Source organism: Sinohyriopsis cumingii, chromosome 19 (genome assembly GCF_028554795.1).
Source record: "Sinohyriopsis cumingii isolate HCF-2022 chromosome 19, ASM2855479v2, whole genome shotgun sequence".
Classification (NCBI taxonomy): domain Eukaryota; kingdom Metazoa; phylum Mollusca; class Bivalvia; order Unionida; family Unionidae; genus Sinohyriopsis; species Sinohyriopsis cumingii.
The window spans coordinates 48654041-48671706 of NC_142979.1; the positions used below are offsets into that span (position 1 = coordinate 48654041).

Below are 17666 nucleotides of genomic sequence, written 5' to 3' on the forward strand. Positions count from 1 at the left end.
ATCTTCTATGCTCAAAAGATATCTTGTATGCATAAAGGATATCTTTTATGTATAAACATCCTCTATGTATAAAGAATCATCTTCTATGCACAAAAGATATCTTCTATGTATATAAGATAACTTTTATTCATAAAGGATATCTTCTATGTATAAAGGATCATCTGCATAAGAGACATCTTTTATGTATAAAGAATATCCTCGTCTACATACACATTTATATCTTTTCACACAGTACATTTTGCTCTGATAATATAATATTATATACAAACTTGGTGTCAAATATGGTCAATGTCTGTAAATTTTATGCAATTTGACAGGTGCACAGACCTTTGATGCAGACTGGATATTTAATGACTCCATTGTCATGGAATAATATTCAGACCCTCCCCTGCTTCTACTGTCTGAAAAAAAAAAAAAGAAAAATGAAAATATTACCATGAACAGCCGATACTGCAAATTCACTTTTTCACATAGCTGCAACAAACCACAAAATCTGAATACCTAACCAATGATATTTTCTTTCAAAACAAATTTCTATCTCAATCCATGAAAATAAGTACCAACGAAAAGCAAATTTTTAGTAAATTATGTTTCTCCGAGAATACTTACCCGATCACATTAACGTTAGGGGATATAAGCCTGCTACCTCTCGAATCCAGCCCTACTAAAAGATGAAAATTTGTCTTTTCTGTCTATCTCATATAGACCAAAGGGCAATAACACTTGCCCCTTACCTTTCCTTGCCACCGCCAGGTGTCACTAGTTTTTTAAGCCGAGCGATATATATTATACGAGGATGCTTGCATAGCGGGGTGGTTGGGAGGGTTTTTTTAAGTAATATGATCGGGTAAGTATTCTCAGAGAAACATAATTTACTAAAAATTTGTGTTCTCCTTTAAATTCGTTCCCCGATCACATTAACGTTAGGAGAATAGGTAATAGGAGGAGGGAATGCTGAGCATCCTACCTCCACCCCGGGTACCTTCTAGGGAATGATGGCTGGATTCCCCATTTGAAAGATAACCCGTTCTCCTAATTTCATCAGCAACACAGCCTAGGGTCCTGTGATATGTGACCCCTATATACGGTTAAGAAGAAATCTTCTTACCTACGAAATTTCACTGGCGAATCCAGCGAAGCTGATAGGCTGTGCTGATTGTTTTAAATGGGTCTGGTGGTCATCTGGGCTGCCGACACCGGACCTACCAGATTCAAGGTTTGCCTCTGTGAAGCCAAATCTCTGAGATAAGAACTGAAGAAGGTTGACTCTGCATGCCAGCCAACAGCTTCTATTATATCTTGGATCGAAACATTGCATTTCAATGCAAGGCTCGCCGAGATTGCTCTAATCTCATGAGCTGTAATCTTCATGAGGCGACTCTGATCTTGTGAGACCTCAGAGTACGCTGAGTGTATAACCCACTTCAGCCATGAAGCAAGGGCTTGAGGGGTGATATCCTGTTTACCAGCTTTGACCGGAAGAAAGAGGCGCTTACATGTGTCCCGACACGCCCCTGTGCGTTTTAAAAAGTGCTTGAGTGCATGAACAGGATTTTGCATGGCTGCTGCTCTTGACTTATCTATGGAACAGAGTGAGCGAATGACGATTCTTTGATTGCCAATGGATGATAACCTATTTTTGGCTACAAAGCCTGGTTGCGTCAGGAGGACCACCGAACCATCTGATCTGAACTGAAGAAAGTTCGGGTCACTGGAAAGGGCATGTAACTCACTCACCCTGCATGCTGAAGCTAAGGCTATCAAGAAACATGTTTTGTATGATAGTAGCTTTAACGAAGTGTGGGCTAAAGGTTCAAATTTGTCTGAATTGAGCCATGTTAAAACCCAAGACAGATTCCATTTTGGAAACAGGGTGAGGGATTTTGGTCGATTGAAATCAAAATTGGCTAAAAGATCTGATAGATCTTTGTTATGCCCAATATCACATCTACCATGATGGCGGAATGTGTCTGATATCATGGAGCACTAGCCTTTGATAGTAATTGGGGCCAACTGTTTCTCCTCGAAAAGCCAGAGAAAAAAGTCGGCCAGTTGAGGGATTGAGACACTCAAAGGGACGATGTTATTGATATGGCACCAGTCCCTGAAAACACGCCACTTTCCCTCGTAAGCCTTCAAAGTGGAGGGCCTTCTTGCTCTTGAGATTCTCTCCACAATCGAAGGTTTAAATTGTTTGTCTCACAAGGCTGTCCAGACAAGAGCCAAGCGTGACGAAGAAGACGGTCCGGGCAGGGGTGGAACACCCATGACTGCGGTTGTTTGAGAAGATTTGGGCTGGTTGGAATCTTCCTGGGTAGATCTATCGCTAGATCGAGTAGATCGGTGACCCAGGACTTGTTCCATCTGAGAGAGGCAATCAGAATCATCTGACAGTTCTGACCCCTTAACCGCTGGATTATTTTCGGTACCAAAACCATGGGAGGGTAGGCGAATGCCCACAACCCCTCCCAGCCGATTGACAGAGCGTCAACGGCCCAAGCCTCTGGGTCTGGAACCGGAGAGACGAAGATGTGCAACTTGCGATTCCACCTTGTCGCAAAAAGATCGATCATCGGACGCCCCCAAAGTGTGCAAATCTGAAGAAAGACTGATTGATGGAGTAACCATTCCGTGTGAAAGGTCATTTCCTGGATAGAGTGTCGGCCAAGACATTGAGTCTGCCGGGAATGTGTCTGATTTGTATGTTGATGTGGAGGTTGTCGCACCAAGGGAGAAACTGCCAGATCAGAATGCACAGGTCTGGTGATTTGGTGCCCCCTTGTTTGAGGGGGTAAGTCACCACCACAGAGTTGTCTGACATAATGAGGACAGTTTTTCCTGAGAGTTGATCCTTCCAGAAATGAAAGGCGTTGAAGACAGCCCTCATTTCTAAAAGATTGATGTGGAGAGGCCTCTCCCCTGGCTCCCACGTGCCGCAGACTGTAGCGAAGTCCGGCAACAGGTGGGCACCCCAACCATAGGTACTGGCGTCGGTACATACTGTTATCTCCGCTTGGGGCATCTCCAGAGGAATCCCCATGGCCAGCCAACCGGGGTTGTGCCACTGATGCAGGAATCATCGTATCTCGGGCGTGATCATTATTGTTTGATTGAGGGGATTTGAAAAGGGGCGCCACTGTGCCAGTAACGTCATTTGTAAGGGATGCATAAAAAGACAGCCAAGTGGGATCAAGTCCACCGCCGCATTGAATAATCCGAGGAGTTGCAGGAATTCTCTCGCTGAAATCCATGTCCTGTTGGAAACGGACTTGACGAGTGCGACGATCCGGATTACGCAAGCGCGAGGAAGCCGTACCAGATTCAGATCGGTGAGAAACTCCATACCCAGATGGACAAAACGCTGGGATGGACGGAGATCGGACTTTTTCCAGTTCTCGAGAAAGCCTAGTTGATCTAAAAGTGCTAAAAGATCGTTTCTGCCTTTGAGCAGAATAGAACTTACCATATGTTTCTGAAGGATGTCATCCAAGTACACTGCTGTCCCTGTAGATGAAGTCGACTGGAACAGGGTGATGATGCAATCCATAACCGTGGTAAAAGCCCAAGGGCTGATGTTGAGGCCAAAGGGTAGGACCTGGAACTGATAAACCGCGTTGCGGTAAGCGAATTGGAGAAATTTCCGTGACGCGTGGTGGATAGGGACGTGAAAATATGCGTCGGTCATATCTAGACTGACGGCATACTCGTCCCGCCGGATGGAAAGACAGATTGATCTTGCCGTTTCCATCTTGAATTTCGGTGGTAAAATGTATTGGTTGAGGTGACTCAGGTCAATGATTGGCCTCAACTTGCCGTTTTCCTTCTGGATAAGAAACAGCCTGGAATAAAACCCCAGCGATTGCGTTTTTTTTTTCCCCACAATCTCCACCGCCTGTTTTTCTATGAGCAGCCGTATCTCCTGTTGTAGAAAGGTATGCTTCTCCTGATCGGACGGTACGTCCGTGAAGAGGGGAGAGGAGGACAGGGGAGGGGGTTGGATAAATGAAATCCGAAGCCCCTCTGAAATGACCTGGATCACCCAATCGTTCTGAGGAAAAAAGGTGGTCCAGTGGTCCTGAAATTGCAGGAGGCTGCCGCCCACGGGTAGGCTGTCCACGGGTGGTGGGGAGGGTATGTCAACTTTTAGAGTTAGGAGGCTTGAAGCCGGAGAAACTTTGTTCCTTACTGCCTCTGTATGGTTGCCTCCTAGCTTGATTAGACTGTTGTCTCCTGGCATTGGGTTGGAATCTATACTGCACATTTGATTGTAAGGATCCCTTGTCCCTGGTCCGCCAATCATCCCTCCACTGTGGCAGGGGATTTTTTCTAAATGCCAGCGAGGGTTGGGCAGCGAGTTGGAGGGGCAGTTCCTGAGCTGCCTGCTTCCAAGCTTCTTCAATTTTTCCTCAAAAGAGTAAAGGCGACCCAAACGGAGTCATCCGTAAAGCCTGAGTATGATGGGGCTTGAGCGACGTGGACCGCAGACATGCGTCACGTCATATCAGGTCTAAGTTGGCAGAAGCAGTCAACGTATTAGCCATGGAATGGTGAGCTGCCCTGTTAATAACTCTAGCAATCCAGGCCATCGCTTCCCAAGCGTGGTCATTGTTGGATTTTTCTGCGAGTCGGAAAATGGCTAATGAAGCCAAGTCTAACATTGAAGACGTAGCGACTACGTTCCGGTATAGCTTTGACGTGGCATGGAACACATTTTTGTCCACTTTGTAAAACTGGAGCGGACATGAGAATTGCTGCCATATTTTTGTCCAGGGCCGGAAGATCCATACTGAAGGCGTCTGAATGAGTTTTGTACCAGCGACATGAGAACGTTGCTGGTACTTGGCTTTCTGAAAAGAACGCCTTAGCATTCCTCAGATCACCTATTCGTCCTGATAGACGATCACTGATCTCCTTAATTTCTTTACCGACTGGGGAAGGAGCCGGAAGGACGGCGTCTCTTCCTCCCCGTCAAGATCTACAGACGCCTTAACTTTGTAGTCTTGAGTGGCAGTAGGAGGTGGAGGGCATTCTGAAGTTGCCAACACCCTATAAATTTCTTCCACTGCCGCCTTGAAGCAAACTCAGTCCGTTCCATGGCTGGATCTGTGTACGGCTGATTTGCAGGAGTTTCATCACCCTCACTGTGTGCCGAGTCGTGTTCTGGAATAGCTTGCATTTCTGGATAGAGCATACCAGGTGGCATAGATGATTCCGTCATCCTTGACACTGTCACTAACTCTCCCTTGTGGATAAGCCGTGAACATATGGACGGCCGGCCCTGCCGACTGGTTTGTCTGGCTTGTGGTTGGCCTGAATGTTGGCGACGGTCCTGCTATCACCGGTACCGGCTGCTCCAATGGCCTGGCTGGACAGACAGATTTCTCACTAAAATCTCCGCCATAGTATTGGTATGTTGCCAGCGGTACAGCTTGACAGATGGATTTATCACTAAGATCCCCATAAATCATATTTGGTCGGACCGTTTTAGCAATAGGGTCCCCATTTTGGGACAGCTGGATGGCCGGTCACATAGAGGTTGTATAATGAAATGGATCTGATGGATCTGGTAAAAACCCCATGCGTCCTGACTTACAGGCCCGAAGGCCATGCTCGGACATGCGGGGGGACTTATGCCCACTGGGCAGCCTAAAAATTGGGGGAACATTCCCCCAAAGAGTCAGAAAAAGCTGTGGAAGCGAGCGAGGGAAATAAGGGTAATATCAGGCCTGATGTCAATAGCTGCATCATCGTTTCCTGGACCAAACAATGCATCTGTTCAAAGGTGGACTGTTGTACCCTGTCAACATTATTTTCCTCCATTGCCGCTGATGTTCCTTCTGGACTACTTGAGCCCACATTTGCTCTGTCCAAGTATTACACACGCTGCATGGTATAGATGATGTACACTTGGTACATACAATACAAGAGTCATGGTTGTCTTCTTTTGCTTTGAACTCTTTGCATTTCATGCATTAGGTTGACATTTCTACTGAAACGACACAAGAAAAGAAAACAAAGCACAAATTAGCAATTCAGCATGTCATTAATTCGCTAATACCACAACCGTTACTAATGGAGTAAGCGAAATTAGTCGGTGTCACGTTAACTCTTAACTGACAACACGAGTTCAGCAATAGCGTGTGTAACATGGTCTTTAGTACACGAAATCCGTAAGGGTGACAAAGTCACTCAATTTTGAAAAAATTGTTAAAATAATGTATACAACCTGTAGAAGAATGATTGTCCAACACAAAAAATCCAAATTTAACTTCGGATGGTCCAATTTAACGCTAAGATGGCTTGGATTGTTTGGAGGTATAATGTACGTGTTATCAGTACAAGAGAAGCTTAAAAACTAGTGACACCTGGCAGTGGCAAGGGGAGGTAAGGAGCAAGAGTTATTGCCCTTTGGTCTATATGAGATAGACAGAAAAGACAAATTTTCGTCTTTTAGTTGGGCTGGATTCGAGAGGTAGCAGACTTATATCCCCTAACGTTAATGTGATCGGGGAACGTATTTGAAGGAGAAATGACATTTTGTGCAAAAGCAAGAGATGTATTGCCAGAAAAATTTTCAACAAATTATATTTAAATCTGACAATATTCTATCTTTGATTATACTGCATAAGGAAATATATTAAATATGATCTGGAACCTGATACTTTTTGCACAAAAATATATTTTATGGCAACAGTAGTGAAAATTAAATGCCCTTTGAGAAATAACTTCACTAACTGAATGATGTCATGGCATTTCCAAATCTACCTGCAACATGCAGGGTCTACTCTGTTTGTAGGGTTGCATGAATACTATAAATCACAACTTGATCTAAAGTCTAATATTAAGCTACACAACCAGCCAATAAAAAAAGGCATTTCAAAAAGGCATTTCAAAAAGTAAAGTCGCTTGCAATTGGTTAATCATAAGTCTGGAGCTTAAATGCAAGTATTTTATGCTTTCCAGGTATGAACTTTGCACACAACATGCAATGGGAAATCTGGGTTTTGGCTGTTGTCATTTGAAAGCAATTTGCAAATGAGCAAACATGGTACCTTATTTGAATCAATCACTCAGATCAATCTATCTTTATTTCATTCTAAAAATCTCAGATATACAAACAATCCACTCTTCAAGCATGCTGACAACAAATTTTAAATAATAATCTATACATAGTCTGCATTCCAAGCTTTTGATAAACTGGTATGATCAGTTGTACACGTCAATATTTATCCATACACTTGTAAGTGAGTATGATCTTGATTCTTATCTTATGAATCACTAAGTGCATGAACTATACCAATTTCCAACAAAAAGAGTTCTCTATGAACACACACACACACACACACACACACACACACACACTGCATGCATTTGTGTATTTGCACACACACAAACACATGCACATACACATACAATCACACAAACACCCTCTGCTAAAACCAAACTGATCACATAAGAAATAGGCCTTATAAATAATGTAAATACCGTAAGTAACAAGAACTTGCTGTGCAACTGAGATGAAATCTTATAAAGTTTAATCTCAAAAGGGAGATAAATCTTACTTTTTGTAACTCTCTCTTTGGTCACTTCATGGAGTTTACTGATGGCTTGGTCCCTCTCATCCTCTGCTTCTTGTAGATCGAGTGTCTGAAATATATACAAGGAGTATTTAAAAAGTTCTGAATATTATTGTACAATGCAACAAAGTTCTTTACAGTACATCCGTGCATCCCGTCCATGTAGTCACATGCACCTCCACACACTTTCTAGTCTGATTGGCGAATTATTACATGCCATTCTGTATTCACTCTTTGATATGTTGTCATTACACTAGAAAACTGCACTTCCACCAACATGGCGATGTTCAAATGTTCAAATCATCTTCCCTTCATCAAATCTTGATGACAAGATTCAGCCAAAAATCACTTGCTACTAAATCACAGCTGTGACAAAGTTTGGAGGCTGTGTTCCTTTGGGCATTGTCATGGAGTAGATTGCAGACCCTGAGTATCAGTGCATGGACATGTGTTTCAGCAGTGTTCAACAAGTTTTGGCAGCACTTAGGAGGCATTAAAATGTCCAGTGCTGCTAGCAGAGTCTAACACCAATACCAGTATGACCAGGCCTTTTACAACAAAACTTTTACCAGGCATTTAATCATTAGATTATTCTTTTTAATCAAAGAATAGATAATCAACCAACACTGAAGTTACTATTTCATATTAGATATTCCATCAGTTCAAAATCATAAGTGAATGTTATGCCAATTTCTGCAAGAACATAGCTGAGGATGAAAACTTGTGCACATTTTACAGCAAACACATGGTGAGATCAGGGTTTAAACTCAGAAGGTATCTGAAATCTTTGAACGATCATGACATATCAACCATGTGGTTGACTTTCTCTATTTGATCTAGGTTTGTTACTTCTCAGCAGACTTCATTTGCAATGGACAAGCAACTGAGCTAGCTGTCTCCTTAATGTATCTATAAACAAAAACATACTACAAAAGCTTCTGGAAATCTATGAATTAATTCTTTCCATCAGAACAGAATGACTGTTGATGTTGTTATGGTTTTAACATCATTTTTGAGCACATGATAGGCATAAGATGGAAGTCAGTATATTTGGTACATGAAGAACGAGGGAAGAACCACAGACCCAAGGGAAGCTACTGGCAAGCTTTCTCACATACAAACATTGGTCAAGCCTGAGTCTTGACCCCATGTGGACAGAGGTCAGATGTTAGTGATCTGTAAAGGCATGTGCCTTAGACCACTTAGCCACCCAGGACCCTAGTACAGAATGACAACTTTATACAGTGCAAATAGACAATCATGCCAAATGATGAAATAATAATAATAATGATAATAATATAAATAATAGCAGCAATTGTAATATTGGTATTCAAAGATGGTATCTGTTCAACCAAGTTTGAAAGGTGAACATGCAATCAGAGGCCACCTGCATACATTGGCCTTAATGGCAATTTCCCATGGGTGGCTGCTTATATCAGGCTTGACTACTGATTGAGTTCGAGTTACAAAAAAAAGAGTGAACGATGGAAGGATGCCCTGATGAATTGACAGATGGGTGGACAGACAGAGAGACATTTGATCAGTCATTATATAAATTGACTAAAAACTAGTAAAGGAAGACAATACTGCCATTTGCTCTTCTAAAGGATGAACCACTGGAGTTATATATCCACAGAAATGACAAAATTCACCTGCGTAAAATTAGAACACAAATGTAAACAATATCAGCCCAGATATGCCACAGCACACCGCATTATCAAATCTGAGCCTACACGTTGATGTTAAAAACCCATATCTGCCAGCTAGTTCAACAACAGTAGATCCAAATTAATGGTGTTGATACCTGGGAACCAGTCTGTGTGAGATCCAGTCTGTATGGTAATAAGTCAGTGATAGCTTACCTTCGAATCAAGTTCTTGCTGTAGATTTTCATTCTTCTGCTCCAGAAACTTGATTTGGTCCTTCAATTTTGTTATTTCATTCTGCAAAACAGATAATAGCACATCAGTGAGCAAAAAATTATAAGAACATTTGTAAAATATTTTTGCTGTGGAGGAGCTGAACAATAAAACTGTAAGTACACTCTTGATGTGAAAAGAATACATAAGAACACACAGAATAAATGTGAACTAATAATAAATGCAAAAAAACCCGAATAAATGTGAGCAAAGAAAACATAAGAACAAACTCAAACCAGCAGTCAAAGTGTTGTTTGAATGTTTTGCTCCAAAAAATACAGCTGGTCTGGGATTTACACAAAATACACCACTGGCCCAAGTTTTACCCTAGTTTTTCAAATTTCATATGCAGCTGGTTGCTGTATGACCACAATATGTTTCTACTATGCCTTGCTTCATGCTCCAAGCTCTGTTTTTTTTAGACAAATAGAACAAAACTCCATTTTTCAAGGCTTGCCTTAATGAATTGTCTCATACAAACTACACTCTCCTTGAACCAGAATTAGGAATATTCTTGCATAATAGACATTTTCTTCACAAATATATCTTTTTACAAGGAAAATCTATAAAGATTCCCAACTCAATACAACAAAAAACTAGGTGTTCTATAATCTAATTTAGGTGATGTAAGCTCAATGTGGACTGTGAAGCCAAAGCTATCTTACATTCTTAAATATGGTACAAAACAAAAGTGTGAGTTGTGGTCTCCTCAGTGCATAATCAAACATTTTGTAAACAACCATCCCTGAAGAAGAAAAAAAACCAAATGACTTCTCAGGTGGTCACTAACAAGATTTTTATTTATCAATGCTTTGGTTAAGAGAGTCTATAAAGGTAGCTTTTATGCCAGGTACAAATCTCTCCCTTGATAATACTTTTATGCCAGATACAAATCTCTCCCTTTATGATACTTTTATGCCAGGTACAAATCTCTCCCCATATAATAATATGTATGAATGCCGTAACAGAAAGCTGCAATATAAGAGGTGAAGTTATACACTGAGGGATGTTCCAACATGGCTGTGTAGCGATAGTGCTTTAGTGCTTTAGAAGACAAAAAAATTGTATTGAATGCTGTGAATCACACTACAATTGGTTCTCATAGGATATGAATTATAATAGTAATTAAGTAGCAATTACAAAACTAAATTCATATTCATATTATAAGGTGGGCAAAAACATACTGAAATACTTACTAGCGAGGAACCACCATATGTGCACTAGCATAAATAACAGACCAAAATCTGCTGCTGCATGGTGTACTGGCAGATCTGGGTCTTTTTGTGTTAACAATGTATACTGCAGTGAAAGCTATGGGTGATCAGGGCAGTAAATCTCACATTCTGTGATATCCAAGCAAAGGTACAATAATGAGTTGGTAAAAACCAGAAATAGCTTTTTTGCTATTTTTTGCTCCAAATCATTGTTCACAAAATCTGCTTTGGGAGCTGTTATCATTGCTGACACCTTAGAAGCCCAGGTTGTACTGAGTAGGAATTACCAGGCTCTGAGTAGCCTTAAAGTGGTAGATGTCCATTGTTAAGCACAGTTCATGCATCAGTACTTACCTAGATTAACCACTACAACTGAGATCTCACATGTATAGTAGTTATTATGAAAAGTTTACCATCAAATAAACATTTTTAATTCTACTTTCAACTGCATGGGTCAGTAAGGCTTTCTGTGGAGTTTTGGATATATATATATATATATATATATATATATATATATATATATATATATATATATATATATATATATATAAATAAAACATGGAAAGGAATTCTTTTAGTAAACTGTATCCAGCCCTCCCTGAAAGATTAGAAAACATTTTTCCTTTATATACATCATGTGGATCAAGGGAAGTAACCCTTACAGGTTAACTCCCCTGTTCTTGATAGGCAGCCAAACGTAACAAGATTGTTACTAGTTTAAACTTGAGCAGGACTTGTAACAAGATGCTCACATTTGTGGAGAAAGGTGGGAGGGATTGAGAGTAATGTGATGAGGTAAGTATGGTAAAACAATGTATTAAAATATTTACCTTAAAATTAGGAAAATAGGTAAGTGGAAGAAGATATGCTTGAGCATGTTACCTTGAAGGATAAATCTCTCCTAACGTGAAGGCAGCATAACGGAAGATAATGTGTTTATATATGCACAAAGTTGCATAGTAATGCCTGAGGCTAAGGTTGTGCTGTCATGAATGGGGCATAGTAATTGTTTGGGCAGCTTATCAGTGGCTCAGGAAGATTCAGCTCTCTCCTTCATGAATGCTTGTCTCAAAAATTGAAGCTAGAGAAAGTAGACTCAGCATGCCAGCCAACTGACTCCACACTGTCTCAAACTGGAGACTATGTCTGAGGACCTGGCTCATGGATACTGCTCGTATTTCATGAACCAAAATCTTCATAACCCCCTTAAACTAAGAGGCCAGCACATGTAAGTTTACGTCTTGCTTTGACGGCCAATGTGGTCATTATCCATGTGCCTCAGATAGCAAATGACAGCAATTACCAGGAATGAGGTCAAATAGTGATTTGTTGATTGCTTACTGCAGTAACCTGTTCTTAGAAGCAAATCCAGATTGCATCAATAGTATGACTGTGCTGTCGAAATAGAACTATATGTAGTTTGAATCCATAGATAGCATATGTAGCTCACTCGTCTATGAAGCTCAAGTTAGTACAATCAGTCTTGTATGATAACTGTTTGAGCCACATCAAGACCCAAGGAGGGCTCTATTTTGGGAACATGGAGAACAAAGTGCGGCATACAAATGTCAAAACTGGACACAATCAAAAAGGATCCTCTTGCAGCCTATCTCATCCTCTCCTACTTGCAGTCAATGTCATCCTCTCCTTTTTGCAGCAAATGTCATCCTCTCCTTCTTGCAACTTACGTCATCCTCTCCTTCTTGCAGCCAATGTCATCGTCTCCTTCTTGCAGCCAATGTCATCCTCTCCTTCCTGCAGCCAATATCATCCTCTCTTTCTTGTAGCCAATGTCTCCTTCTTGCAGCCAATGTCATCCTCACCTTCCTGCAGCCAATGTCATTCTCTCCTTCTTGCAGCCAATGTCATCCTCTCCTTCTTGCAGCCAATGTCATCCTCTCCTTCTTGCAGCCTGTCATCGTCTCCTTCTTGCAGCCTATGTCATCCTCTCCTTCTTGCAAACTATGTCATCCTCTCCTTCTTGCAGCCTATGTCATCCTCTCCTTCTTGCAGCAAATGTCATCCTCTCCTTCTTGCAGCCTATGTAATAGTATATATTCATTATGGTAGGGGCTAGCCTCTTGTCCTTAAAGAGGAAAAGAAGGAAGTTACCAACTGAGAAACAGAGGCTGAGAGTATAGAGATATTATTATAATAACACCAGCTGGTAAAAACATGCCACTTACCCTAATATACCTTCAAAGGGGAGGCCATCTAAACTGTCATGATTTTGTCCAAAACAGAAACATAAACTTCTTTTCTCATGGAACATCAATGACAAGAGTGAGGCATGAAGGAGGAGTTTCTCCAGATGTGGATGGATAACAGCAACCTCAGCTGCTTAAGCAGCATTAGGGCTGCTATAATTTTTTTGTTTCCAGAACGAGCTGTTCATTCATCCAGGATTAGTTTTAGTATTAGTCTTGCTGAAGGGAAGGCATATTCCCATATCCCCTTGAAGCTAAATGAAATGGGCTTTGAAGGCCCATCTGTCTGGAAAGGATAGATGATTGTAGGGTGGGGGTATTTTTTCCACCTTGTCATGAACAGGTCTAACATCACCTGGACCCATCAGTGGAAGACAAAGACAGACCACTCAATATGAAGCAGCTGGTTTATCTTTGATGATGAACTGGCTAGGGCATTGAGTCTACTATGGATATGTCCGACATGTATGCTTATATGATACTAAGCACACCAGTGAGGTTGATCCTAGTAAGGAATTGATTAACTCTATTGATTGTGAGGACAATCTGCCTGGAAATGATGGATGCCAAAATATCAGCAGATATCGTACACTTTCTTCTCCCTTTAGAAGTGGCCAAACAGAACTGTAAATCCTAAGTTGGGAATAATAGTCAATGCTGATCATCTGTAGTAGAAATATGTCTGCGACTGGAGACCTCTACTGAGAGTGGAATTTTACCACACAAAGCTGCTTTTGAGATGGTTCATGGAAAGGGTTGATAAAAACCACAACATGCACAAGAGAATCCACCCATGCATTAGTCAATAAGAAACAGGTCTCTGCAACTCAAAATACCTGATACAATTAGAAATATGAGGATCCAAACCAATGGCTGGGCAATTTCAGACCATTTCCTGGCCTGAGTGATGCAATTGGCTCAAAAACTTGTCCTGGCAAAAAAATACAACCAAATAAGATGAGCCAACCATGAAGCTGGAGAATCTGTGGGCTGTTGTGCAGAAAATATCCTCTGTGTTACTCGAGTAGGTTCCTCTACTGATGCAATGTCCTGGTGACTGGTGTTCAATGTCCAGTCACAGGTCAATGTTTGGTCAAGAAACTCTGATCTTATAGTGGAGCCCTCCTCAGAACTTACTGAGCGAGAATGCTGCTCTCCCTTTTTAAGTTGGCTTGATCTACTTGTTACCATCAATAGGCTAAGAGTTTGGCAAGGGTGCTGTTCCTCCCTCATCACTGGGGGACCACTCTTACTCTTCAACCAAGTATTTCCTTCCTTGGGAGGGACCATGGACTGAAACACTGAGTAAGATCAACCATCAGGGGTCCAATGGCCTTATGATCATAAAGTGAAAGATACCATATCCTCCTGGGACCTAGGAGTATTCTTCTTTAATGACGAACTGTTCTCCTTTTGAGCCCCCTTTAGGCCCAGAGAAGGATCCCTTATTCTCTGGGATTTAAATTTAAATTTAACACCAGCAATACATTATCTGTTGATATAGTATTGATGATAATAAGTGGTGTGAAACCACCAAAACTTACTACTTATGATAATGGCTGTGAGTCCCACAAAAATCATCTAAGAGCCATCATGTAATATTAGTCAATGTACCATCCAACCAGATCTATTCAAAATATTGATAGAAGAAGAAAAAACGTCAAAGAAATTCTGGACTTGAAGGGAATATAACACCAATCTTCAAAATTTGGAAATAATAAAAATAAATAATTAAATTAATTTTATTTAATAAAAATTAATTGATACAAACTGGATGTCAATAGGAATATGACAGGTAATGTATTTCTGATATTAAAATGACTTCACAACATGCATTTCATTGGGCAAGACAAAACTGGGTGAGCAAATGAATCTTCAAAAATCGGCAGCTCTCAAAAGAGGCAAAGGAATCTAATTCTTCTAGTGACTTGGATACTATTTAAGACATCATCTCTGGGCACTCTTTATGGTAAGCCCTAACCTCATAATATACAGTTATTATGTTGAATGTAGTATGAAAAATACCTGTAGTGTGTATCTGTCAGTGACCACCTGATCCTTCTGCACAGAAATTTCCAACTCTTTCAAGCCTGACTCTGTGTCTTCATTCATCATCTGAACCAAAAGAGACCGCATTTTATTCCAACGCCATTCATCACTGTTGATGTTTTCAATGTTCTCAGACTCTGGGATACTGTAAGATAAATGTGTGCTGTCAGATACACACATCTTAGAAGAGAAATTACTGAGAATAATATGCCCATACTTTTCAAAGAAAAGGTGGAAATTAAGTTGTCTTTGATGTTTGGACATGTGAATGTGCAATAATGCAAAATTAATCCCATACCTTTTAAGGCAAAAATTTCAAACTTTGGTTTATGATTTAAGGTAGTCCTGCAGAACTGTCTGGGATATGATTTAGGGTGGTCTGTAGAGGTGCATAATAGTTTGAGATATGATTTAGGGTGGCCTGTAAAGGTGCATAATAGTTTGGGATATGATTTAGCTTGGTCTGTAGAGGTGCATAATAGTTTGGGATATGATTTAGCTTGGTCTGTAGAGGTGCATAATAGTTTTGGATATGATTTAGGATGGTCTGTAAAGGTGCATAATAGTTTGGGATATGATTTAGGGTGGTCTGTAGAGATGCATAATAGTTTGTGATATGATTTAGGATGGTTTTAGAGATGCATAATAATTTGGGATATGATTTAGGATGGTCTGTAGAGGTGCATAATAGTTTGGGATATGATTTAGGGTGGTCTGTAGAGATGCATAATAGTTTCGGACATGATTTAGGATGGTCTGTAGAGATGCATAATAGTTTTGAATATGATTTAGGATGGTCTGTAGAGATGCATAATAGTTTGGGATATGATTTAGGGTGGTCTGTAGAGATGCATAATAGTTTGGGATATGATTCAGGGTGGTCTGAAGGGGTGCTTAATAGTTTGGGATATGATTTAGGGTGGTCTGTAAAGGTACATAATAGTTTGGGATATGATTTAGGGTGTCTGTAGAGATGCATAATAGTTTGGGATATGATTTAGGATGGTCTGTAGAGGTGCATAATAGTTTGTGATATGACTTAGGGTGGTCTGTAGAGATGCATAATAGTTTGGGATATGATTTAGGATGGTCTGTAGAGATGCATAATAGTTTGGGATATGATTTTGGGTGGTCTGTAGGGGTGCATAATAGTTTGGGATATGATTTAGGGTGGTCTGTAAATTGCATAATAGTTTGGGATACGATTTAGGGTGGTCTGTAAAGGTGCATAATAATTTGAGATATGATTTAGGGTGGTCTGTAGATATGCATAATAGTTTCGGATATGATTTAGGGTGGTCTATAGAGGTGCATAATAGTTTGGGATATGATTTAGGGTGGTCTGTAAAGGTGCATACCAGTTAGGGATATGATTTAAGGTGGTCTGCAGAGGTGCGTAACAGTTTGGGATATGATTTAGGGTTGTCTGTAGAAATGCATCACAGGTTACAATTTGATCCATATTTATGGGCACTTTTGTACTGCTGCAAATATACACTTACCTGCCATTCTGCTTATCAATATTCCTGACAACGACAAGCTGCATGCTTTCCTGGCGGTCCAGTAACATCTGCAGACTAGTTTCCACATCTTCCTGGACCAGAGACAGGTTACCCAGTACTTTGCCATTGACCTCTATGATCCTTAATATACAATGATTAAATAATGAACAACAAAGATTGTCTGCTTTTAGACATGGATTCACAAATAAAGTAAAACATAGTTAACGTAAGCATGTAAGCCATGAATATTATTGTTACCAAATATACCTGCTTGTAAGTCGAGTCAAACTGCAAACTGCACAGGCCCAGGTCTGCAACTGCATAATGTGTAGGCAGAAATGGGTCAATGTAGGTTTTTGTTTGGCGACAGATAATCCGAGTCTATGTTGTTTACAGTAGTCTCAACTTATAATTGAGTACAGATGGTATTATAACAGAAATTCTCAGTATGTTTCGTCACGGCTCTGTAAGTGAGTACAGACGGTATTATAACAGAAATTCTCAGTATGTTTTGTCACAACTCTATAAGTGAGTACAGATGGTATTATGACAGGAATTCTCAGTATGTTTTGTCACGACTCTATGTTTTTAAACTATGTTACAAAAAGAAGCAAAACCAATAAGTTCAGCAACATCAGCAAATAACTTATTTCCCAAGAATACAAAGTGAAAATTCAAGATACATACAGTATTATGAATTAAATCCCAAACGATCCTAAATATTCTACTAAAAGTCCAAAAGTACAGAATGTTCCAAATGAATTCCAATAATCGTCTTTAATGAGCACTTTGTAATTACACTGAATAATTAAAACAAATATATAATTCCTCTCAAATTATATCCGAACACAACTAAAAGTCATTCCACGCACTGATCACAAAACAGGAACAAGTGTACACACATCAGCATCCAGGGAACTAAGCTAAATAAACAAACTTAAAATAAGCACTGGAAAAACTGGCAGTGCAACCTAGTTGTTTAGTGAGTAGTACCCTCCAATATAAATCCACCGGGTCCAGTTTCATAAATGTACATACAGCAGTGTCAGAGAAACTAGCTAAATGCAAATCTTAATGCAATCAGTGAAACATACAAAGTAGATCACAATGACCTCCATTCAAAATGTGATGTGTAGTAACCTCTAACATGAATATACCTATCAAATTTCATAACTGCACATACACAGGTGTCAGAGTA

The 17666-nt window shown here is 40.3% G+C and overlaps 1 protein-coding gene across 2 annotated transcripts in view; it reads right to left on the bottom strand.

The window, feature by feature from the left end:
- Positions 1-17666, bottom strand: part of LOC149775662 (uncharacterized) — a 66578-nt gene that overhangs the window by 2535 nt on the left and 46377 nt on the right. For both annotated transcript variants that reach the window (XM_089944394.1, XM_089944393.1), the window contains exons 10-14: positions 16469-16609; positions 14943-15111; positions 9440-9520; positions 7563-7647; positions 328-401 (exon numbers count right to left, since the gene is read on the bottom strand). In XM_089944394.1, the coding sequence (XP_089800520.1) occupies positions 328-401; positions 7563-7647; positions 9440-9520; positions 14943-15111; positions 16469-16609 (550 nt within the window). The remainder of the gene's footprint in view (positions 1-327; positions 402-7562; positions 7648-9439; positions 9521-14942; positions 15112-16468; positions 16610-17666) is intronic.